Below are 25,030 nucleotides of genomic sequence, written 5' to 3'. Positions count from 1 at the left end.
CAAAATAATTTTATGAAGGGCATTGAACATATATATACAAACTCAGACTGGACAAATACAATAAAACTGTAAATGAAAAACCCAAAAATCGGGAAGACTATTTGTGGCCTAGAATCAATTATAAGTAATAAAAGAAAAACACAATTTCACATTAATAGACAAGGGTTCTTCCCTCAAGAGCGAATTAATAAATAACTATGCCAAAAATATTCAGAATTAAAATGGCCATGATGGCAATAACTGTTGGCTGACAATGTTCCTATGAAGCAACAAGGGTTTGGCCATGGCTCTTTTATATTTAAAAGACATATTGTATTTAGACAGTAATAATAATAATCTTGAAACACTAGCTCACTGTTGAGCCTTACTAAACATAATATCCTCAAAACTCCACAGCTAAGAAAACTCTAGTGGGGCATGCAACCACACTTGGAATTCGATAGAGAAATAATTTGTTAAAGGGGAACCTAAGAGAGGGAGCCATGAATCCACAAATGAGGTGTTGGAGGCATTATTGAAGCATTACATGCAAGAACTAAAGCTAGTAGATGAGACATTAATATAGTGCATCATTACATTAGAGTGAAATGGCAGAAAGACAACCATAAGGGAAAAAAAACCATAAGAGAGTTTACCTAAGCAGTTAATTGCTCTTCAAGGAGTTTCAATGATAACCATAAGAGGAAAACATTAACATTAGAAGACTAAGCTAGAAATGTCAGAGATGAATTTGAAAATAGTAGGATGTCGATTGTAAAATTTACTTGTGCAAGTACCCTTGTCGCAAGTAGACTCCAACAACACCTTTGCAAGCAATCAAGAACTGGAACAACTTTATTATGAGAAAATAAGAAAGAATTCAGTATAATTGCGAGCAAAGAAGAGAGGGTGTAGTTGGGACTCACAAGTAAAAGAACAAACTCAGACACTCCAACAATCCATTGAGTCTCACCAGTACTGCGGTAATTGGTACTAAAAAGGGTAACCTGCAATCCCAAGCATTAAGTTAGAGATCCCATTAGAAGTAGCAACCAAGGAGTTCGACGAAAAGTGATGACGCAAAAACAAAAACAAAACCATTGACATTCAGAGTCTAAGCAATACATGTAGCCAAGTGAACTGACATAGAGATGAATGTGTTAGCAAAAAATCAAAACCCTAGTTTCTCCAAGTTGAAGAGGTGATTACGGCAGGGGGAAAAAAGGAAAATGAGCGGCGTAAGGCGTTAGGGGAGGAGGGTGGTTACCCCCTAACCAACCCTCTTCGAATCCCATAATTGATTGAAACCCAACCATTATGAGCCGTAGATCTGTCCCAAATTCCTAGAGCAAAGACTGCCAGATAGCACACAACAGGACTGGGTTCCAGATAGATCAAAACCTAATGTCTTTCAAATACATCATATCACAGTCTGCCAGGTTAGCCCTTGACCATAAAACAAACAATTCCAAAAAAGATTTTGGGCAAGGGTTTCTAACCCTAGGCCTTTAGCCCTTGTAGCCAAGGAAGGATATACCGAGTTGGAACATGAAATAACCATAAAGGAGTAATAAGACCTAGTACAATGTGTTAGGGTCCAACCCTAACCCCCCTATTTAGGTAATAGGATTGAGTCATAGTTATAGTTAAGTAAAGAGTCAATAAAGCCCATATTAATAATTGTAAGTGGTTGAACTGCATTTAAAGAAGGGACCACAGTTAGTTGCAAATGGACCATGGTATTAGATAGATGGTATTAATAAGAACCATGGTATTGACCCATGGTATTGCATGTATGAATCCTATATAAAGGATAGAGACTCCCCTTGAGGAGCATCGTGTCTTATTTTGTAATTGAGCCCAGTGATATTGGAGGTTGCCCCCTCGAAGAGGCAAGTGAACATTGCTTTCCTTTCTGAATAATAAAATACTTGCTGTTATTTCTTATTGTTCTATGTTCTGGGTATATTTCTTCACATATTTGGTATTTTGGTATCTTCTTGCAGGTCAAGAGCATAACAAGTGGTATCAAAGCACTTTCCAGGGCCGGTGGGATCTCCATTTTTAGCAAAAAAAAAATTGGCTAGAGATGTGTTCCGACATCTTTAAACCACGAGATCTGTCGTTGAGCGCATAAACCTGTAGATTTGGGGAGGAATTCACGCATGAAATACAAGAGGTGGTCACGCTGGTTGGACTCCCTTGTAACCCCTATGGGTACCCCTTCGAGTAGTAGCGCATTAGACAGAAGCCCTCTGGGTATATCGGAAGCCCCCTAGGCTCTCTTGAAACCTCACCTTAGATAAACCGTTAGTCGTCTTGCTGCTACAGTACATCGAGAACAACACTAGGGGATATTACTCGCATACGATAGGGTAGTTGGGTTGTACGGCTAAGGGTACGGCTGATCCTCCTTGGTCAGTGCCTTGAAAGATTGGGTCGAGTACTACTGTCAAACCCTTATGTATATTGTGATCTATAGCACCTGACACTCCTTGAGACTATAGTTCCCAGGTCTCTCTCTAGATCACGCATCATCTTTGCCAAATCAGATCTAGCAGGTGGGGTTCTGTCACAGCCGCAACAATCAATTCTGCCATTCAAATTTATCAGATCCACCAATCAGATTTATCATATCCACCATTTAGATCTAGCAGCAGGGATTCGATCACTGCCACATTCCTACTCATACTCTACAGTTGAGGGAGCCGACAGATCATATTATTTGTGTGGGCCCCTATACTTGGGTGCGATTCTCGCATGACATTGGGCAGAATTGACTTTTATGGGATTCAGCTACTGCCGTATTCCTAAGCGAGGAGTAAAACTCCTTTCGAAGTAAAAAAAAGACCCTCCCAGGACGCTTATAGGAAACTTAGCCCATAAGAATCAGGTCGACGAGCTGAGTAAGGTGGTACCATTCACTTGTTAGTGTCAAAAAATTTCGGGCGGTCCCAAATTTTAAAGTGCACCGGATCGGTGCATGATACAAACTAGAGCTCAAGCTATGGCCAATGAGAAGATCGACACCCTTGAAACAAAGTTGGACGCAGTACCGTCATCGCTTAAGACCTTAGCTGATGCACTCACAAAGGGCAAGAAGGAGGAACACTCGGAGGCATATGCTTTCAATGAAAACATTGAGGGCGAGTCTAGCCATTCTCTTCACCTCTTTGGCAACCACCAACAGTCCCAAACACGACCACCCAAGCTGGACATGTATAAATTTGATGGCTCTCATCAGACCACATGGCTAGCACAAATGGAGCAATATTTCACATTGAATCACATTAGAGATGATGCAACTCAGCTTAGTGTGGATAGCATGTACTTGGACAATGAAACATGGCAATGGTGGCAGTGGCATCAACGTTGCTATGGAAGGCCCATGACTTGGCAGACATTCGCAAAAGCTCTTACGATCACTTTGACCATGAATCTAACCTTTCAGGTCGTCTCACTAAGCTCCGATAGACAGGAATAGTGAACAAATATATTACAGACTTTGAAGCCTTAGCCTTCCGCACAGGAGGTCTACACGATCAGTTCTACTTGGAATGTTTTGTCAGTGGTCTCAAAGAAGCCATACAAGCCCACGTCCGACTGCAACACCCAACCTCATGGCTGGATGCTTGTAAGATAGCTCATGAAGTAGAACGTGCGTTAGCGGCCCAGTCCAATCGCCCAAATTTCATAGCCAAGGGTCACCCCACCCAGGCTCAAAGCACTACCCAAATACTCAAGGTTCAAAAGGTGTCCCCAACGGAAATGGCAGAAAGAAGAAAGCAAGGATTGTGTTACTATTGTGATGAGAAATACTCCCCCGGGCATAAATGCAAGGAGCCCAAATTCTTTCAAATTGATGTTACTGATCACAGTTCATCAGAGGAAGCCCCACCACTTGAGGAACCAGAGGAGGAAGATGAGGACAACCAACTGGACAATGTACCTGAAGAACCAGTTATTTCACTTCATGCTTTGGCAGGGATTTCTTCTCCCCAAACTCTCAAAATCAGAGGTTTTATTAAGCATTGCCCTGTAGTAGTCTTGATTGATAGTGGCAGTACGCATAACTTTATCCATCAAAGAGTCGCAGAAGTAGTGCATTGTTTTGTCAGAGCAGTCTCTAAATTCCAAGTCCAAATTGCTAATGGGGGGACAATGAAATGTGAAGGCCAATGTGAAAATGTCAAACTTCAAATGGGGGATTATCAGTTAAAGACCCACATGTTTGCCATACACATGGGAGGGTGTGATATTGTCTTGGGTGTTGAATGGCTCCGCATACTCGACCCAATCACAATGGATTTCCAAGAGTTATATATGAGCTTTAAGTAGAACAACCACACACATACCCTCCGCGGACTCCAAGCGGGTGATCCCTCTATCATCAGCTCACATAGGATGGAAAAATTGTTAAAAAAGGGCCACCATGGAGTTATAGCCCAATTTAATGCCATCTAGGCCTTCAAACCCACTTCTCTTCATATTCATCCTAAGATGCAACAGATCTTAAACAATCATCTGCCAGTCTTTGACAAGCCTCATGAGCTTCCACCCTCAAGAGGGGAACATGATCATAGCATTACTTTGGTCCCAGGGGCCCAGCCACCAAATGTGCACCCATATAGATATCCATTCGCCCAAAAGAATGAAATTGAAAAAATCATCAAGGAACTCTTGGAAGCAGGCGTCATTTGTCTTAACATTAGTCCTTATTCATCGCCTGTGGTCATGGTGCTCAAGAAAGATGAGGAATGGCATATGTATCTAGACTTTAGGGCCCTCGGTCAAAGATAAATTTCCCATCCCGGTTGTCGATGATTTGTTGGATGAACTAAATGGGGCTCAATTCTTTACTAAGCTCGACCTTCGCTCAGGCTATCACCAAATTCGCATGAAAGAAGTAGACATTCCAAAGACTTCTTTCCGAACTCATGAAGGCCATTATGAGTTCCTGGTCATGCCATTTGGTCTTTGTAATGCCCCATCCACTTTTTAGAGCCTCATGAACCACCTACTCAAACCATATCTCGGAAAATTTGTCCTTGTTTTCTTTGATGACATCCTCATCTACAGCCGCACCTGGGCCACACATCTTCGGCATGTAGATCTGCTCTTGCAACTGCTACAGAAGCATAAATTATTTGTCAAGATGTTCGAGTGATCTTTTGGCATGGAAGAAGTTGAGTATTTGGGCCACATTGTGGGGCATGAAGGTGTCAGGGTGGACCCCAAAAAGATCCAGGCAATGCAGGATTGGCCTCAGCCAAAGACCTTGAAGAGTTTGAGAGGATTTTTGGGTCTCACAGGCTACTATCGCAAATTTGTCCGCAATTATGGTCGCATTGCTAGACCCCTCACTCACCTCCTCAAGAAAAATTCATTTCTCTGGGATGCTGAAGCACAACAAGCATTTATAGCTCTCAAACATGCCATGTGTTCCACTCCCGTATTAACAATACCCTACTTCACCAAATCTTTTGTGATTGAATGTGATGCTTCAAGTACAAGTATTGGGGCGGTCTTAATGCAGGAAGGTCGACCCTTGGCCTTCACTAGCCAACAACTAAGTGGGACAAATCTGGGACAATCTACCTATGAGAAGGAGACGATGGCCATCTTACATGCAATAGATACCTGACGACCATACTTATTGGGACGGTGTTTCCAAATCCGCACAGACCATCAAAGCCTTAAATATTTTTTGGAGCAACGCCTATCCTCGCCACAACAAAATAAATGGCTCGACAAAATGCTGGGATATGATTATGAGATAATTTACAAGAAAGGGCACAAAAATGTTGCAGCAGATGTGTTATCATGCCAATTTGAGGAGGAAAGCACCCTGCTCACAATCTCCCTTCCCATTCTAGAATGGATTGAAGAGGCTCGCAAGGAATGGTTTTTACATCCTTTGCTCTCCCAACTCATTAATAAATTGTAGGTGGATCCAAATTCCACAGCGGGCTACTCTTGGCAGGATGAGATTCTTCGCTACAAGGACAGAGTCGTGATATCACCAACATCCACTCTCAAAAGTCGCATTTTGGCGGAGTTACACTCATCTCCCACTGCATGCCATTCAGGCTTTCAGAAGACTTATGCTCGCACTCGACGTTCATTCTTTTGGACAGGCATGAAAAAGGACATTCTTACTTTTGTAGTTAAGTGCGACGTATGTTAGCGCAACAAAGGAGAAATAGTCAAATCCCCAGGCACATTACAGCCATTGCCCATCCCAGCCTCAATCTGGACGAAGGTTTCTATGGACTTCATTACGGGTCTTCCGAAGTCAGGCAACAAGTCAGTCATCATGGTGGTTATGGACAGACTTTCTAAGTATGCTCATTTTTGCGCCCTACCCCACCCTTTTACATTAGCTTTGGTAGCTCAATCTTTCATAGACCAGATCTTCAAATTGCATGGCATGCCCACTTCCATTGTGTCTGATCGTGACCCGATCTTCACCAGTAACTTTTAACAGGAACTCTTCAGGCTACAAGGTACAACTCAGTACTTCCTATCATCCCCAAACTGATTGTCAAACTGAAGCAGTCAACAAATGTCTGGAGACCTACCTTAGGTGTTTCACTTCAAAAAAGCAACATCTATGGGTACAATGCCAAATGGTTACCTCTAGCCGAATGGTGGTATAACACCAACTATCATGCCACCACCAAAATGACTCCATATGAAGTAGTTTATGGTCAACTCCCTCCTTCACCTACTTCTTATGGATCAACTCCTACAAAACTGCACAACCATGCTGGCCCACCTCAGAGAGAATCTCCATCAAGCTCAAAACTGCATGAAGCAATAGGCAGATCAACATCGTTCAGAATGCCAATTTCAAGAAGGGGATCAGGTATTTTTGAGGCTGCAACCATATAAGCAAACATCACTCAAAGGCAAGGGTTGTCAAAAATTATCTCTAAAATTCTACGGACCATATCAAGTACTTCAGCACATTGGAGAAGTCGCCTACAAGCTAGCTTTGCCACCCACTGCAAAAATCCATCCAGTCTTCCATGTCTCATGCCTCAAGAAAGTGATTGGGAACCATTGCCGAATTCAAACCAATCTACCTGAATTGGATGAAGAAGGGTCAATCTGGCTCCAACCTGAATAGGTTCTTGACACACGAGAACGACACCTACACAGCCGCACGATCAAGGAAGTCCTCGTCAAGTGGAAAGACACCTCTCCGGAAGATGCGACTTGGGAACCAGCCACTGTCCTTCAACAATTTCTGTAGCTTCAGCCTTGAGGACAAGGCTATTCTTATGGGGGTGGGTATGTTAGGGTCCAACCCTAACCCCCTTATTTAGGTAATAGGATCGAGTCATAGTTATGGTTAAGTAAAGAGTCAATAAAGCCCATATTAATAATTGTAAGTGGTTGACCCGCATTTAAAGAAGGGACCACAGTTAGTTGCAAATGGGCCGTGGTATTAGATAGATGGTATTAATAAGAACCATGGTATTGCATGTGTGAATCCTATATAAAGGATAGAGATTCCCCTCGAGGAGCATCGTGTCTTATTTTGTAATTGAGCCCAGCGTTATTGGAGGCTGCCCCCTCGAAGAGGCAAGTGAACGTTGCTTTCCTTTCTGAATAATAAAATACTTGCTCTTATTTCTTATTGTTCTGTGTTCTGGGTATATTTCTTCGCATATTTGGTATTCTGGTATCTTCTTGCAGGTCAAGGCATAACACAATGAATGAAGACTCTAACTTTCACATCGAACTCGTATTGCTACAAGAAGGCCAGAGGCATACATACGAAGAACAAAACCCCAGAAGGACTGGGTTAGCATAAATTCCAAATTAGGTGAGAATAAGTGTTAGGGTTTTACCTGGTAAGAAGGGTTGAATGCCATGATTCTAGAACCCTGCAAACCCCAAGTAAAATGTCATGTTAAATTGAATTCTTTCTGTTGCAAACCCTAAATATAAACAAAATACAAGGATATACTCCAAAATTATTCATAACGACTGAGGAATACTTGTGAGATGAGACTGAAACCCATCACTTCAGTGCCAAGCCCTAAAAGTGGAAAAATAACGTGCAAGCATCGTTAGATGTTGGGGTCATGGGTAAATACAACCTGTGAGCAAAACAACAGTGAGAAAATAACGACATAAATAATGGTTGTAACTAAGCAAGAGCACATAAATACATGTGCATTAAACTGTGCAAAACCCTATACTCGCCAGTGCGTATAGCTGTTACAGAGGTGGAAGGTCGAGATGCCTGGAAAACAGTGACGAAACACTTAAGCCAAAGCGAGGAAGGGTTACAAAGTTCGTTGGTGGCGAGAGAGACAATGCAAAACGAGCACAAATACAACCTGTGAGCAAAACAACAGTGAGAAAATAATGACATAAATTGTGGCTGTAACTAAGCAAGAGCGCATAAATACATGTACATTAAATTGTGCAAAACCCTCTACTTGCTAGTGTGTATACCTGTTACAGAGGTACAAGGATGAGATGGATGGAAAAGGTGACGAAATGCCTAAGCCAAAGCGATGAAGGGTTGCAGAGCTCGCTAGTGGTGAGAGAGACAATGCAAAATGAGCACCGATGGTCAGATGGGGGTAAGGTAGTTTCCATAAGGATGTGGGAAACCCTCGCCGCCGAGACACATAACAAGAATTGTAGTCATGCAACATGACATCTGCGCAAAGGCAAAACAAAAAGTGTTGAACGAGTCACAACCACCATGTGTCAGTGCAATTCAAATCAACGAGTGAGCATAATCCAATCATCTAACAAATGATCGAATGATACAGAGTGATGATAAAAAGGCAAGAGAGGAGTTCTTCTTAAAAAGAACACCTTACCACATAGCTATTAAAAAACCATATTACACTACTAAATAATCAAAATTAAAATAAAAAATTGTGAACATAAAAATGAGGAAAAAATAAAATAAATAAAATTACCCAAAAAAAATAAAAAAATGCCAAAATACTAAATTTATTCACTTAATATATCTATCCAATCCAAAAACATGAAAAATAAACTATCTTCTATATTTAAAACCCTGAGCGAAGCACAAACAAGTAAATCCTCTGCCTTTCACCGAAAGTTGATGAGCTTAGGGTCTCCTCTTTTTCAAAAGGTGTGGGGCCGCCAAGTGTGGCGATTAACTTTCCGTCAACACACGGAAAATAATGAGATTTTACAGTTGAATAATATGTCCGTTAGTGTCTCGAATCAGCAACCCACAAGCTGACGGAACCAGAAGAACATGATTCCCAAGATGTCCCGTCACTGCGCGTTTCCGTTTCTGAAACACTCCCACGAAATACTTCTGCCCGCCTGTCGAGTAACGGACGTGGGCGTCCATGGAAAGAGCAGAAGAAATAATGGCGATTCCGCTTTGATCAGAGAGGTCCCTATTGCTCAAATTTATCCCGCTGCGCCGACCCAATTCTTTGAAAATAAAAAATGTCGTTTCGAAAGCGCGCCCTGTTCAAGGTTATTGTTCTCGGTGACAGCGGGTAAGTTTTCTGTAACTACCAAAAAAAAGTACGTTTTTTTTTCATACCCATGTCTGATGCTCAATATTTATTATTTGCTTTTAGTTTTTCAGGGTTGGAAAAACTTCTTTGGTGACTCAGTATCCTCATTACATTATTTATCAAAATGTTATTGAAAATTGTTATCTTCTTCTGAGACTCTGTTCAGTGAGAGAAAATTGGTTTAGCTTGGATTTTAGGGTTTCGGATTTTGGGTACATTTTCTTGGATACCGAGTTGACTCTGCTGGACGTGAACTCGCGACCACACACCTTTAAAAGTCATTGTCCATAAAATTTAATAAAAATGTTCAACGTGTTGTTTTCAGAAGCTGTGACAAATCCCACAGAATTTTGTGTAGAATGAAGAAAATTCTGTTCATTTTGGACTTCTTAGTCTAGAAGGATACCAAAATAAATATGTAACAAATTTGGTCCGTGTTTGCCACCTTGATTATAAAATGTTCTATTTGTTTTTATTTTTATTGTGTGGTGGTGAAGCTGAGGAATTTAAATGAAAATCCATGTTTTTTATGCACCATACACGTTCTGACCATAGCTTGGGAGGTCTGAAGCAGTATGATATTATCGAAATCACAGTATATCTGTTTATAATTTTGCTTATAGTGGCCCATACGAATCCAATATCTTGGGACACTTTATAGCTTACCCTGCCCAAAAGGAGCCAACAATATTGTTCGGGAAAAGGGAGGTTGAATGTTAAAAACCCATTAGTTTGCCTTTGCATCCATATGACAAGATACATTCATAGTGCTCTGAGTGTTGTATGAATTATTCAGATTGGCCTTCACATAATTCATTTCGTCTGCTAGCTAATGCATTTTTCTTGGTAGCATCAATACGGCAGAAAGCTATTTGTCAAGTGGGGATTAGGCTCACTTGTTACAGGTTTTTTTTTTAGGTTATCTTTTCTGGCAGTTAAATCTATTTTGACTGGAGAGGGTTTGAAACTCATTGTCCAAGTGACTACAGTGACCTGGGGCGCTTATCCTACTCAAAATTATCCCACAATGCTACTTGGGGCTGGTGTAAGTTGAATGTTAAAAGTCCATTAATCTGCCTTTCTATACACAAGGTGAGATCAGGCTGTACTATTTTGAGTATTGTATGTATTCTTCAATGTCTTTGACACAAGTCGTTTTGTCTACCAACTAATGCATTCTGCTTGATAGCACCAATGCTGCATTAAACTATTTGTCAAGGAGACGTTAAGTTCATGTGTTATAGGTTGTTTATTGTTTCCTTTTTTTGGTAGTGAAGTCCATTTTGACCGGAGAGATTATAAAACTCTAACAAGATATGCTTTACAATCATGATGCCTTCAGCCACAAAGCTAAGCTGTGTCTGAGGGGTATATATTTAATCATAATCGCCAGGGACTTGCACCTGACCTAATTGACATACAAGCTTGCATTAGCATGGGAAATGCCTATAACAGAATCTCCCCATTATCAGAGAACCGGTGTTGCCATCTTAAGTCGACCCACACCTCGAAAGAATTTGTTTGACCATATTATCAGAAGGAGTGAACTTGCCGGGTGTTGAACCTTGGTCATCCTCAATGCAAGTGCTCCAATTTGTCACTAAACCACAGCCCGATGGGCAGCTCATTACAAGTTGCTGACAATGTTGACAACACATAGAAAATATTTATGAGTTTCACTGTGGATCAGCTTATTATGTTTTGCTTCTTGTCTTGTTTTACTTGACCACATTGCATATATGTACATAAGAGATTTATTAACCAGTACAAAGCGACTATTGGTGCGGACTTTATGTCAAAGGAACTTCAGGTTGATGACAGACTTGTAACATTGCAGGTATGTGGAACTTCTTGATGCATACAGAAACTGAAAAAATAATTAGCAGTTTGTTATATCATGGACACATTTCTATTCATATGCATTCTTGTAAGATGGAAGCATTTGCTGCCTCCCATTTTTTGTAACGGGTTAACTGTCCTGTTTTTTGTGTTTTCACTTTTAAAGTAACATATGCATAGCAATTTTTAATGCTCTTATTTTTTAATTTTTGTTTCTTAGCATTTTCCTCATGAAAAAAACAGCTTGAGATCTTCAATATTTGCCCCATTCAAAGTTTTTCTAATACCAAGTGTGAATTTGTCTATTGTGGAAGATATGGGACACTGCTGGACAGGAGAGATTCCAGAGCCTGGGTGTTGCTTTCTACAGAGGTGCGGACTGCTGTGTACTTGTGTATGATGTAAATGTGCTCAAGTCATTTGACAACCTGGAAAATTGGCACAAGGAGTTTCTGAATCAGGTATGCTGCTTTGAGGAATGTTGAACCGATTTGTTTATCAACATTATAGGTAGCCATCTTGATAAAATTGCTCACCCATGTGAAAATATTTGGGTTAAGAGATAATAAGTGATGTGCTGCAAGGATGCCCATCTCAAGGGTTGCTTTTCTCCATAACAGTGTCTCTTTATCACACCTAGATTGCTGGTTCCTCGGCTTAAAAAGGATATAGCTTAGGTAAATAAATGCACGTTGATTATTCAGCTCTGTGCAGATTTTGTATTTGTTAAGTTTTACTTTGTCTAGATGGGTCTTTTGCAAATGTTATGTAAGGTGCTTGCCTAAGGAATGAATGTAAGCTATATATTCCAATTCCTAATTTTCCTGGGCTTGTCTCTTGTTTTATTACATTTTTTGCATTAAGTTTTATTATTTCACATCATTCGGTATCTCAGAGCAGTTTGTTCCGGCTTCTGCAACTACCACAAGGGATCCTTTCCCTTCTTCCTTAGGCTTCAATGGCCATTCCAGGGATTCTCTCATTTTATTTTGCAGCAAATGTTTTTCTTCTTCTTTACCGCCCCATACAGCTCTATTCTCACGAATGCACAATCCCATTCTATTATTTCCTAGAGCTGGTTTTGTGGAGGCCCACCCTCCTGCCAACCTTGTTTTGTATTTTCACTCAGGGTAGTGCCCGCAGTGGACAGCTATCAAACTAGGACACACTTGTGTAGGCTTTTTGCCCTCTGACCTGCACTGCTCTGTCCTCCGAGAGATGCATTTCTCTTTTCTACACTCTCTCCTGCAGTTAGAGTGTCACTGCAAAAGCCACTGGAGCACTAAAAGTATTGATATTTTCTCACCACAGAACCCATTTTGATTCATTTTTTTTTATCAACATGCAGCCTCTGCTGTGCTCTTTGGAGACCCTTGATCTGGCATTGAAGCAGCAACTTAAATTGATTTTCTCCTTTCAAAATGAGGCAAAAATCTTGTTCTGCAGTTTCTACCAGATTTTGTAAGGAGCTAAATGGTTTTACTGAAACAAGGTTGACATTAAAGCAAGTTGTTGTCTCACAAGATTATATTCACACCTATGGCCACAACTTTGCCAGCACTTCAGAGTCCAGACCTCCACCACACCACTGAGGTAACCGAAGTATCAACATTGTCTTTAATGCTGCTCCATCACTCTCTCAGCCAACAACAAAGAACCGTTTTCCGTAGATTTTTTCACAGTTTTGTATTAAAAATTGCCTCAGCAACTTCTACAGTCAAGATCTCGCTTCAGACCTCTATTGCCATGACATAGACTCGCTTATATCTTCATCTCAGGGATCATTTTCAAGGCTACCTCAATGATTCTCTCAGCCGACAGCTCAAAACCGTCTGCTATAGCTTTTTTCACAATTTTGTATTAGAGATCGCCTCAGCAACTTCTATTATCTATAGTCAAGCTCTTGCTTCAGGCCTTTATTGCCACAGTGTAGATCTGCCTATATCTTGTTCCAGGAACTATCTTTTATTATTTCTGGGCAGCAACTTTATTATATTGCAATGAGTGACATGTCAATGTCAATTCTGATAGTGACCCTTAGCACTTTCGAGTTTCTCTTAGGGTATCAAATTACTTCTTGGATAGTGCATAGGTATTTGGTGGTAAGTTCAAGGCTTCCTAGGGTGTGGGCACATGCTAGCCTTAACTCTATTCATTCCTGGCTTTTGTAGCCATTTCAAGTTTCAAAGATTTGCTTCCTCACGAAAGTGTTTATTGGCAAGTGATTTAGTTCCTTTGGCCCAAGCCCACATGGATCTCACAATAGTTTCTTGTTCTGGGATTCTAGAATCTAGAGGTCTGCTCTCTCACTTTGTGCATACAATTCTTCCTCGCAGAGAGCCTACCTCCAAAAATGTTGATTTTTTTAAGGAGGAATTGCCCGGACGGTTAAAAGTGGCCGGAATCTGGGCAAAAGATTTCAAAAAATCTTGTAGATGCAGTATTTGAATCATGTTTTTGATGGTGGAAATGGATTCAGCACCATCAAAAACCTCTAGGGCACCTAAATTTATGAAGTTTGACAGCTTTTACTTGGATTTACAAAAATCACTGCCGGATTTTTCAAAATATGACTGGAATTTCCATAACTTTCAGGGCAAAAAAGCATAATCGTTAGACTAAGGCTTTTTTTAATACAACCCAATTTCAAGTTCTGGCACTTTCACTCACTGAAGCCCTATGAAGACAATCTAGGGCATCTACTTCAACACTGCAGCTCAACAGCCCCAGTACGCTACCCAAGTATGGTGGCTAGATGCAAGATGATGTCCTGGATGCTTGGATTCGTAGCTTGCATACCTATTTCAAGACTTGTACAGATATGTCTGATGAGCATAGGCTGTAAATCCCTGAGTATCAATCAGATGGTGTAGCCTTGGCCTAGTGGCAATTCGACGCTGAATCTCTAAAACACTTCATTAAATTCCACACATCAGAGGCAAGAGCTCCATTCTTGTCCATATTTATACCTAGGATGCATTTTATTGGACCCCGCGTAGGTTTTTTTACCCCCCTGAAACCTGCGGAATCTTTTGGGTCATTGGCTACACCTCCAGCAGGCTCCTGCTTAGATCATTCAACAATTTATTGAAGTCTTCACCTGGTTCTGGATTTAGCCTAAAATCTGCGATCTTTAAGAGGTACATATCATCAAAGTTTTTTCTGCGTTGTTACTGTTTTTTAGAAATGGGATGGCTTTGGTTGAGGATACCACTTTTGAACAAGCATTTCTTTGTGCCCTAGCTTTTGAAAGAAAAATTGATATCTGCTATCATTTCCTGCAATCTCATAGCTCTCAAGTGCATCCCACATCAAACCCACCCTCTCCATCCTCAGCTCTACCACTTAGTGCATTGTCCTCACCCCCTCATCCTGGTTGTTTGTGTTCCTATTACAGGACACTGACCTATTCTACTGCTGAGTGTAGAGCTCTCCAATACCAATGCATTGCTAAAATCCTCTTTACTGATAAGTAGCCTAGTCCTACTGTAGACTTCCTTAACTCTCCTCCACAAAATACTGTGCCAGAGGACATTTCGCTGGACAACCCCACTTCTGCGGATCCCTCACTACTACTCATGGCTAGGGATCCATCCTAATCCATTAATGACCACTTTTTGCATAATTGTTAGGTCAAAGATCAGTTGGCTACTCTCATTCTTGATAATAGAAGCCAGAATAACCTCATATTCCATGAGTTCGTCAAATGCCTGCAGCTACCCACCATTCCACAGCCATTCTCTTATCATCTGGGTTGGATCCAGATTCAGAAAGACTGCCCTCACATGCTGGTTCATGAGTGATAGGCTGTTACCTTTGCCATTGGTGCTCTCTCTGACATCAACCATTGTGATGTCTCTCAGGATTGTTTGGACTTATTATTGGACATTACCTAACAGCATGAATGCCAAGCCTTGTATGGTGCTGGGTGCAATACTGAAGTCACCTGCCCTTTTGCTGCCTCCTCTTATCTTTGGGAAGGATGTTGTCAGTCAGGCTGCTTACACAAATGTCTGTCCTTATGCATTATCCTCTACATTAAACCTGAAAATAATACACAGTCCTCTCCAACACTCACCCAACATTAGGGTCTTGTTGTCTCACACTTCCCTTCTGCCCTCTCTCTCCATTGCCACCTCCATATATGTACCCCCTCGTCGGCTTATCCAGCTGGCCTTTCCCCTGCTGGTCTCTCCGGTTGTCACCCTGCAACATTGTCCTCTCCCCCTCATCCTGGTTGTTTGTGTTCCTATTACAGGACACTGACCTATTCTACTGCTGAGTGTAGAGCTCTCCAATACTAATGCATTGCTAAAATCCTCTTTACTGATAAGTAGCCTAGTCCTACTGTAGACTTCCTTGACTCTCCTCCACAAAATACTGTGCCAGAGGACATTTCGCTGGACAATCCTACTTCTGCGGATCCCTCACTACTACTCATGGCTAGGGATCCATCCTAGTCCATTGATGACCTCCTCTTTTTGCATAATTGTTAGGTCAAAGATCAGTTGGCTACCCTCATTCTTGATAATAGAAGCCAGAATAACCTCATATTCCATGAGTTCGTCAAATGCCTGCAGCTACCCACCATTCCACAGCCATTCTCTTGTCATCTGGGTTGGGTCCAGATTCAGAAAGACTGCCCTCACATGCTGGTTCATGAGTGATAGGCTGATACCTTTGCCATTGGTGCTCTCTCTGACATCAACCATTGTGATGTCTCTCAAGATTGTTTGGACTTATTATTGGACATTCCCTAACAGCATGAATGCCAAGCCTTGTATGGTGCTGGCTGAAATACTGAAGTCACCTGCCCTTTTGCTGCCTCCTCTTATCTTTGGGAAGGATGTTGTCAGTCAGGCTGCTTACACAAATGTCTGTCCTTATGCATTATCCTCTCCATTAAACCTGAAAATAATACACAGTCCTCTCCAACACTCACCCAACACTAGGGTCTTGTTGTCTCACACTTCCCTTCTGCCCCCTCTCTTCATTGCCACCTCCATATATGTACCCCCTCGTCAGCTTATCCAGCTGGCCTTTTCCCCTGCTGGTCTCTCTGGTTGTCACCCTGCATTGCTTCCTGGGTCTCCTCTCTCTTCACTCCATCTGACCCTTATTATCTAGCTGCTCCAGCAGTGGTGCCCATGTGTTCAGCACATCACCAAAAATTAGCAGCATACCTCCCAACAACCTCAACATCAATTATCTGGTCAGACTTAGTCCATTTCTGCTGATTTTAGTACACCTCTAAGTCTGTTGGGGAGACTAGAAAATTATCAAGTCAAATCATACAACAGGTGTAGACTTTGCTAGATGTTTCAAAGGGATTGCATTTGTTCAATTCAATTCAGCCAGCACCCAAGCAGTTGCACAAGCGGTTTCACTATAGCACTCTGCACCATACCTCCAACAACCTCAACATCAATTATCTAGCCAGACTTGGTCCATTTCTGCTGACAAGCGGTTTCACTATACAACACTCTACACCTATCTTCAGAATCAGTCTCAAGGCTTTTCCAGCCATTGCACTGTTCCACTGTCTCTTCACATGTCCAGCGATTCTACAGTGAAGATGCCAAGCTGGCCAAAGTTTGCCATCCATGCACTTTTATGCTTGCCCGCATTTTCTTGTACCATGGTCCTTTTGCTCAACCCCACTCAACTGTTATGGATGCACAGGTACTCACTGTTCAGGGTACAACATATTATTTTTGTTTTCTGCTTTGTCCGTTTTGTGAATACTGCTGTTGCTAAACCAGGAGGAAAAAACAGCGATGCTTTCAAGTTAAACTGGGAGGATCTGATGTGCTGAGGATGCTCATCTCAACAGGCACACTTCTCCATAAGTTATAACAGCATCTCTTCATGACACTAGGATCGTTGGTTCGTAGGCTTATTAGATATATAGCATAAGTAAATAAATGCAACTCAATTGAGTTCTGTGCAGATTTTGTATTGGTTAAGTTTGACTTTAGTCCAGATGGATCTTTTATAAATGTTATATAAAGCACTTGCCTAAGGAGTGAAAGTAGGCTATCTATTCCAATTCCTATTGTTTCTGGGTTTCTCTTGTTATGTTACATTTTCTGCATGACGTTTCATTATTTCACATCAACAAGAGATTAACGAAACATCATCATTGAAATTGGAGTGCGTCTAATGAATATCTGAGAATAGTAAAAGGTTTTTATGATTTATCTACGATGTTTTCCTTGTAATATTCATTATATTTTTAAGGCACATTTTTGGGTTTGAAAGTGATTGCTTCTACAGTCCTCTGAAGGTCTTGTTGCAGATGGGGGATTTTTTATTTTCTGTTGTTTTGATTGTTGGACTTTCAATGCCAAGAAAAACCATAAACACGTGCCCTTTGGATAGATATTAGCAAATACTGGTGGTGGTGTTAATTCAATGACTGCTTGAATTGGTGTATCTTTCTGCAGGCCAGCCCAACAGAACCGGACACTTTTCCATTTATGTTGCTGGGCAACAAAATTGATGTTGATGGGGGAAACAGTAGAGTGGTAGTTATTGGAAATTACCATTGCATGTCATCTTGATTTGGCACTATTGCAAATAGTTACTGCTTGCAATGCATTTTAGGAGTTCTTGTTATATATCCAAAGTTTATTTATGCAATATTATTGCAATTGTGGTACAGGTTTCTGAGCTCAAAGCAACAACATGGTGTAAATCGAAAGGTATCCCCTATTTTGAAACATCAGCTAAAGATGATTACCGCATTGATGCAGCATTCTTATCCATAGCCAGATCTGCACTTAAGAATCAACCTGAACAGGACATGTAAGCTAGCGTGACAATTTCCTCCTATAACTTGAATCAGTGTCTTCTAGTTCTTTCAGGTCTATATCTGTCAGATGTTCTACTTGATGAATTTAGCTACATGCCTGAATGCAGTTTTCATTGGGTTTGGTTCTTGGTTGACATTCTTTTCGTTTTGCAGCTATTTTTTAGACCTTCCTGAGGCTCTTCCTGAATCAGAGCCATCACGCAGCTGTTGTCGATGCTAATGTCAGTGCAGGAGTATTGTCTTTTACATTGATAAACAATTTTATAGGCATCTTCTTCTTATTCCCAATGGGAAATTTTTGGGCATTAACGGGTTGGTAGATTGTGTCTCAGTGAATAAGACCACCAAAATCATGACAGGTGGTGATCCAAGGTATCTCGTCATGTCCTTAAGAGCTTGGTTTCTCGTTCTGTCCCAGTTTTTGTTCTTGGCCATTCGGTTTTACATGGCAAATGGCAATTACTAACATTAACACGATGAACTAAGATTTCTGTCTGTCTGTTGTAGTGAGTCAGGCCCAATTTTTAAGGGTCTTCCCACAACATTAGAAAAAAAATTGTGTTTCCAACTCCAGGCACTCCTAGATCTTGTAGCACAGGGTTCAATTTCCCCGTTCTCTTCAAACAAGGGATTGTCATACATAGTGGAGACCGAAGATTTAACTAAACACCTTCAAAAGGAGGATATTTGTTATATTGGAATTTACACATTCATTAATATGATTTTTACCAACGTTAAAGTTAAGAGTTGTTTACATTTGGTCTATTATTTTTCTCAGCGTTTGTTTATCAGGAATAGTTTCATCCTCGTATCTGATGTTTAATTTAGGATATATTGTGACCTGATTCTTTTCAGGGATTGGTTATATTATATACAATATACATTGTGGAAGCTGAAGAATTTAACTAAACAAACACCTTCAAAATGAGGATATTTCTTATATTGAAATTAATTTCTTGATATGAATTTTACAAACGTTAAAATCAGAGTTTTTTACATTTGGACTATTATTACTGTAAGATTCTGTTTGTCAAGGATACTTTCATCTCATATCTGATGGGGCTATGATTAACCTAGAATACATTGTGACCCGATTTTTTAACAAAAATAACAGGCAACAAGTCCATCACGGCCTTTAGTTTTTACAATTTTTTTGTCTTGACCCTTGCGTAGGAAATTTACTCTCGTATTAGGTAGTCACAATTTTATCTGTGACATCCACTTCAAGAATTTCCTAACACATTCTAAGGATATGAAAGAGGAATTTACATAATGTATGGTTAGGACAATGTTTCTGTCCATATTGGTTCACTGTATCGTTTGATATTCAAGAGTTATCCTATAGAGTCATCTATCTTTGCAATACTATTTTTTAACCCAATTTCTTTGCACCCAATCATTCATGAATGTACAAAATGGTGCAAAACGAAGAATCAATCTTTCTTCTTAATCACAGACTGCATCTTCATCTAGGTCAAATAATACTCTTAAGTGGAGCTTCTGGAATAGTGTCCAACTGAACTTGGTTCTATCTTTGCTCAGTTGCATCTCTTCCATTATCACAAGATGAATGCCAGAGAAATTTTGGACTCACTTGTAAATTCGTTTTAATTAGCTTAAGAGGAAGATAAGAAGTTCTTTCCGTTGAATGCTCACAAACTCCTTAGTATATTGGTGAGAGCTTCTATAGTGTTACTAAGTGTGTAGTAGTTGTTCAGGTAACTAAAACTTAAAGAGATGAAGAATATGCGATTAATGCAACGATGTTTTGGAATATAAACTCCTTAGTCTATTGGCGAGAGCTTCTATAGTATTACTAAGTGGGTAGTAGTTCAAGTAACGAAAAAAGATGAAGAATATGTGATTAATGCAACGATGTTTTGGAATATAAATGTAAGCATCCACATAGGTTTCAAAGATCAAATCATAAAGCTAGGTCCTCACGTTCAAACAAAAGACATTTTAGCTGTAATATCTCAATTTAGAACCTTCCCCAATGTTACTCTCATGCTAAGTGACTTATTTGGAGCCTGTGACTTATTTGGAGCCTATATGTGCAATATGATCAATTACAATGCAATTATGCGCGTTAAAAGATGTTGGTTATGGTTGTAAACATTAAAAAGTAAATTTATTTTATTAAGTGATAAATATATTTCTTTGATTATTTTATTAAGTGATAAATATATTTCTTTGATACATTATTACGGTTTAATATCGCAGGCTTGAAAAATTGGCAATTATGATGCAGATTATGTTGTATTATTAATGATGGAGAAAGTCTGTATTATACTATTGTTACTCTTTTGTAAAAATTCAAAATACAAGTTGATTTTATCCATAGTTTCTTGCATGGACATCTAGCTAGGACTTTGAAAGAAATTCCTACTAGTAAGTCTATTAAATTTATATTGTAGTCTATTAAATTTATATTGTAGTGTAGGGATTGTAAAACATGATAAAAATAAAATAAAGCAACAACAAAAAAACAGTCATATTTAGATGGGACCAAAAGATTTAAAACTATCAACAATCATGTCAATTCATATCCTCCATTGAAGTCTATGCATGTTGGGTAGTGGGTAGGATTTGCAGTACATGACAATTGTGCTTACAATGAAGCACTTGTAAGCATTTTTATCACATTGAGGGAGGGAAAGGAGGTCAATGTGCTAACAAATCACAAACAATTGGTGTATTTACAACCTCATAAAATTGAAAGAGATTCAACATCTAAAGTAGGTACCTTAGGTTAACCTATTCCAAACATAAGAAAATGGAGCATATAATCAAGTAGCTAATTTTTAATCATAACAATGATGAAGGCTTTAAGCACTTTAATTAATGTATGATTGATTGTCTTAAAAAGTTTAACAATCAACAAACATATCACTTTGAATTGTTTTTGTTCAAGTGGAACATGAAACACATATTTATCACTTCAAGAGGGTTATTATATAAGCTGAACACTCTCTATGTCCCACATTTTCTATAATGATAGTTTATGAGTGCAACTTCCAAAATAGATGGTTAAATTGAAATGAGAACAAAAGTAAATTTACAAAGGTGTATTACTAGTGTAAAATTAATCAATATATAACAAAGTACATTCAAGGATGTGTGCCATGCAACATATTGACTTTGTTTTGTGATTTATGATTGGGTTTTGGAATTTGATTTCAGTAGACTTTTTGGGGGCTTATCAACCACCTTGAAATAGAGAGATCATATGCTTTTCATAGTCGACAAGTTTAACAAATGATAAGTTTAATCACATGTAAGTGGAACATAAAAAGCACCATAGACATATCTGTTAAACATGTCTAGATTAAATTTTAGTGAACAACAATGATATATCATTTATGCAAAGTCAAATTCTAAATGGCCTATGATCTCTTTTATAATGCATTGCAATCACTCATGGATGACATCTTTAAGCAAAGCGCAGAATGCGATTTAAAAAATGCATTATGCCAAGTTTAAGAGAAGCATTGAATGCCACTCTATTGGAAAGGTAATTTGAAGTAGTTTATTGGGAATTGTAGTTATCGACCTCTGAAGTAATGACATGAGTGACTTCTCTATTTTTAGCATCGCTACAATTGAGCAACTACCCCATAGTTTTATTAGTAAAGCATAATCATAGGAAAAAAGGGATTTCCAACCCCACACATTTGACTAAAAAATTGACAAGAAAAATATTTTTTGGTAGGTTAATAGGTTCTTCAACCACATCCATTAAAGCAATGTGTCAAGAGTATAAGAAAATTACAAAATAGATTGAAGAAATGAAACAAGAATAGAGTCAACAACAAATTCAAAATCAAAGAGAAATTTAGTTTAACTTGTCAAAAAAGGGGGTTAAGAATGCATAACTTAAAGTAAAGCCAATTTAGTCTTAATTAGGTCAAGTGTGAAATAATGAGGTGGGGTTGGCAGAATTATACTTGCCATATTAAACATTGTTGTAAAATATGATAACTTTGTGAATCACAAATAAATTTATTAAATTTAAAAAATGTCAAAAAAGGGAAAATAATGAATTTTAGTGAAAACTAATTAAAATATATAACTATGAAAAATAAAAAAATGATTTGTCATATTTAAAAAAAATTAAAATATAAATAAATAAATATTTTACAAAGCATGAATGAAGCTAGTTAAAATAAAGTATTTTATTTTGTACCAAATGTGGATTTTTGGATTTTTAAGATAACTTTTTTTTTTTTCAATCTAAATATAATAAAATGATTAATAAATAAATATATAAATTCAAATGTAGACATAAATTGAGAAACATTTTTTTTTATAATATATAGAATAATTTGTTTTTTTCAAGGGAAATCATTCTCTCTTAGCTCGAGGGCGTGATTGAGGATCAATACAACAATATTCATATGTACACAACCATTACAACAATATTCTTCATTATCATGTCTGTCATACCCCCAATTCTTTTTTCACGAATTGGTCTACGTGTGACACCAGCCAAATGCCTAAACATTTTGTTTTCTAAGTCATTTCCCATACTACGTCTAACACATTCATCTTTCGACATTTTCATTTATTTAGTTTGCGGAATAAACATAAATCTTTCACCAATATTAAGATGGCAAGAGACACATCATATATGTAAATAACTGTAATAATATTGAATTTTTGTTTTACAATTCTCAAGAGTTATACTCAATCAAGTTATAAAAACGATACACAAGGCAATATCGTGTAGCTTGGTCGGTCGGCCTGCACGACCCGGCCGCTGCACTGTTCAACCCTTCCCACGGCTACCCGAATTGTCACACCGCTGCCACAACCATAACTCGCACTCACAACCGTGTTCAGTCTGCTTATTGTGTCACTGCACAAACACGTTGCAGCCGTGCCTACCCAACCACGACTCACTTTACCTGATACACAAGCTTGACTGTCTATCCATTGTTTCTCTCGCTCCACTGCTCTACAACCATGGGAAACTCCGCCCAAGTCTGCGACCCGTTCGCTGTTCCGACCTACGGTCTCCCCAACCTCCGTAAACCTGCACCTTCACCCAGTTACTTCGCCCGTCTATGTGGGCTTATCTCCAAGCTGCGGCTCGTATACCTTCGCTCACCCAAGAATGCGAATGGTAACTTGCTTCTTCGCTTGGTTGTGATGATGCCTTCTCACTTCTCCACCGTGCGTATATATATGCTAGCTAAGTCGTATGGATGGGTTGTGGTGTTACCTAGCCGACCCAACAAATCTTACAGTTCACATATTTTTACTCCGTTGGCCCAAGTGTGGGGGCGCCCAGTTTGTCGCTCCCCTATAACCAAGTCGACATGTGCACTTCCAACACTTAGCCAAATTTTTCCATCTCAGTTTTTTGACCCTCATGTTGGTGCACTCCTCAACTCGTCAGTTAAACACACCCGTCGCGACTCGTCAGTTATGTGCAATTTCTCAACTCATCAGTTAAACACGCCCAATGACTCGTCCACCAACTCGTTGGTTAAACGTGCCCAATGACTCATCCACCAACTCGTCGGTTAAACATGCCCATCGTGTGCATTCGACATGCCCAAGTGCAATGATGACTCCGGGTCATGACATCCTCCCCCACTAGAGGTCATTGTCATCCTCGACAATCCAACTACCCTTCTCAACTTCTCGTCATACTCTCCAATCTCCTTCCTGCATATCCACAGTGAATCCTCCATCTCCTAGCTACTCTCCTCCGGTGCATCCTTCCATTTAATGAAGAATTCCCGTCGCATGTTACTCCCAAGACTTGTCATTTGAAGATCCATGATTTTCTCCAAAAAAAGGTTCGATCTATCAACAATCAGGTTGGTCCCCTCTGTGGCTTTGTCCTATCTAGATGGTGTGCATCAAGTCGACACCTCTTCAACTGACTCATATGGAAAACAGGATGTTTCGAACGCATGTGGTTCGGAAGCTCCAACTCATATGCAACTTCTCCCACTCGCTTCTTCACCTGGAATGGCCCCTCATACTTCCTCGTCAAAGATCTCGCAGTCCCTTTTGGTGGTTGAAACTGATCCCCAGTAATCCTGAGAAAAACCATATCTCCAACACTGAAGTGTGCGTCCCGTCTATCCTTATCTGCCCATTTCTTCATCCTCCTTGTAGCTTCATGCAAGTGCAACTATGCTAACTCCAAGGTCTCCTCCCATGCTGTCATAAATCTCTTCGCATGTGGACTCCTCAAGAAACCTCTCAATAATACGATGTGTGGAGCAACTGGCATCTGTCCATTTACCAACTCAAATGGACTATACCCGGTTGCGAAACTCTTCTGCATGTTGTAGCTAAACTGAGCCACATCCAAGAGTCCAGGCCAATTCTTCTGATCAACCGTCACATAATGTCTCAAGTAGTCCTCCAGTAGTGCATTAATCCGTTCAGTCTACCCATCGGTCTATGGATGGTAACTCGAACTCATCAGCAACTCTGTCCCAACCAACTTGAACAAAGTGGTCCAAAATCTGCCTGTAAATCGTGGATCTCAATCCGATACAATACTCAATGGCATTCCCCAATACTTCACAATGTTCTTGAAGAACAACTCAATAGTCTTCTCGGCCCCACAAGGTATCTTTGTTGGAATGAAGATGACATACTTGGAAAAACGATCGACCACGACCATAATCCCATTATACCCCTGAACCTGCAGTAACTGAGTAATGAAATCCATTGAAACACTCATCCATGGTCTCTTTGGAATCGACAAAGGCTGCAAAAATCCTCCCTGTCTCTGGTTATCCGATTTGTCCTGCTGACAAATAATGCATGTATGTACATACTCCTCTACATCCTCCCGCATCTTCTCCCAAAAGAACCCTCTCTCCAACAATGCCAAAGA

At 39.8% G+C, this 25,030-nt stretch overlaps 1 protein-coding gene across 2 annotated transcripts; it reads left to right on the top strand.

Moving 5' to 3' along the window:
- Positions 1–9,212: 9,212 nt before the first annotated feature.
- LOC149182672 (ras-related protein Rab7-like) lies at positions 9,213–18,909 on the top strand. Of its 2 annotated transcripts, XM_089416924.1 has the most exons (7): positions 9,217–9,491; positions 9,584–9,614; positions 11,254–11,349; positions 11,666–11,812; positions 17,798–17,878; positions 18,016–18,158; positions 18,319–18,909. In XM_089416924.1, the coding sequence occupies exons 1-7, from the start codon at positions 9,439–9,441 to the stop codon at positions 18,383–18,385; spliced, it is 618 nt and encodes a 205-aa protein (XP_089273050.1). In that variant the 5' UTR covers positions 9,217–9,438; the 3' UTR covers positions 18,386–18,909. The 2 variants fall into 2 exon arrangements, with proteins under 2 accessions (XP_089273051.1, XP_089273050.1); XM_089416925.1 differs by lacking the exon at positions 17,798–17,878 and having other exon boundaries at positions 9,213–9,491.
- The last annotated feature ends 6,121 nt before the right edge of the window (positions 18,910–25,030 follow it).

Source organism: Pinus tabuliformis, chromosome 3_2 (assembly GCF_031772625.1).
Source record: "Pinus tabuliformis cultivar Carrire ecotype Pingquan chromosome 3_2, CPIR1, whole genome shotgun sequence".
Classification (NCBI taxonomy): domain Eukaryota; kingdom Viridiplantae; phylum Streptophyta; class Pinopsida; order Pinales; family Pinaceae; genus Pinus; species Pinus tabuliformis.
The sequence above is the reverse complement of the archived record's forward strand: the minus strand, read 5'-3'. Positions and strand labels throughout refer to the sequence as shown.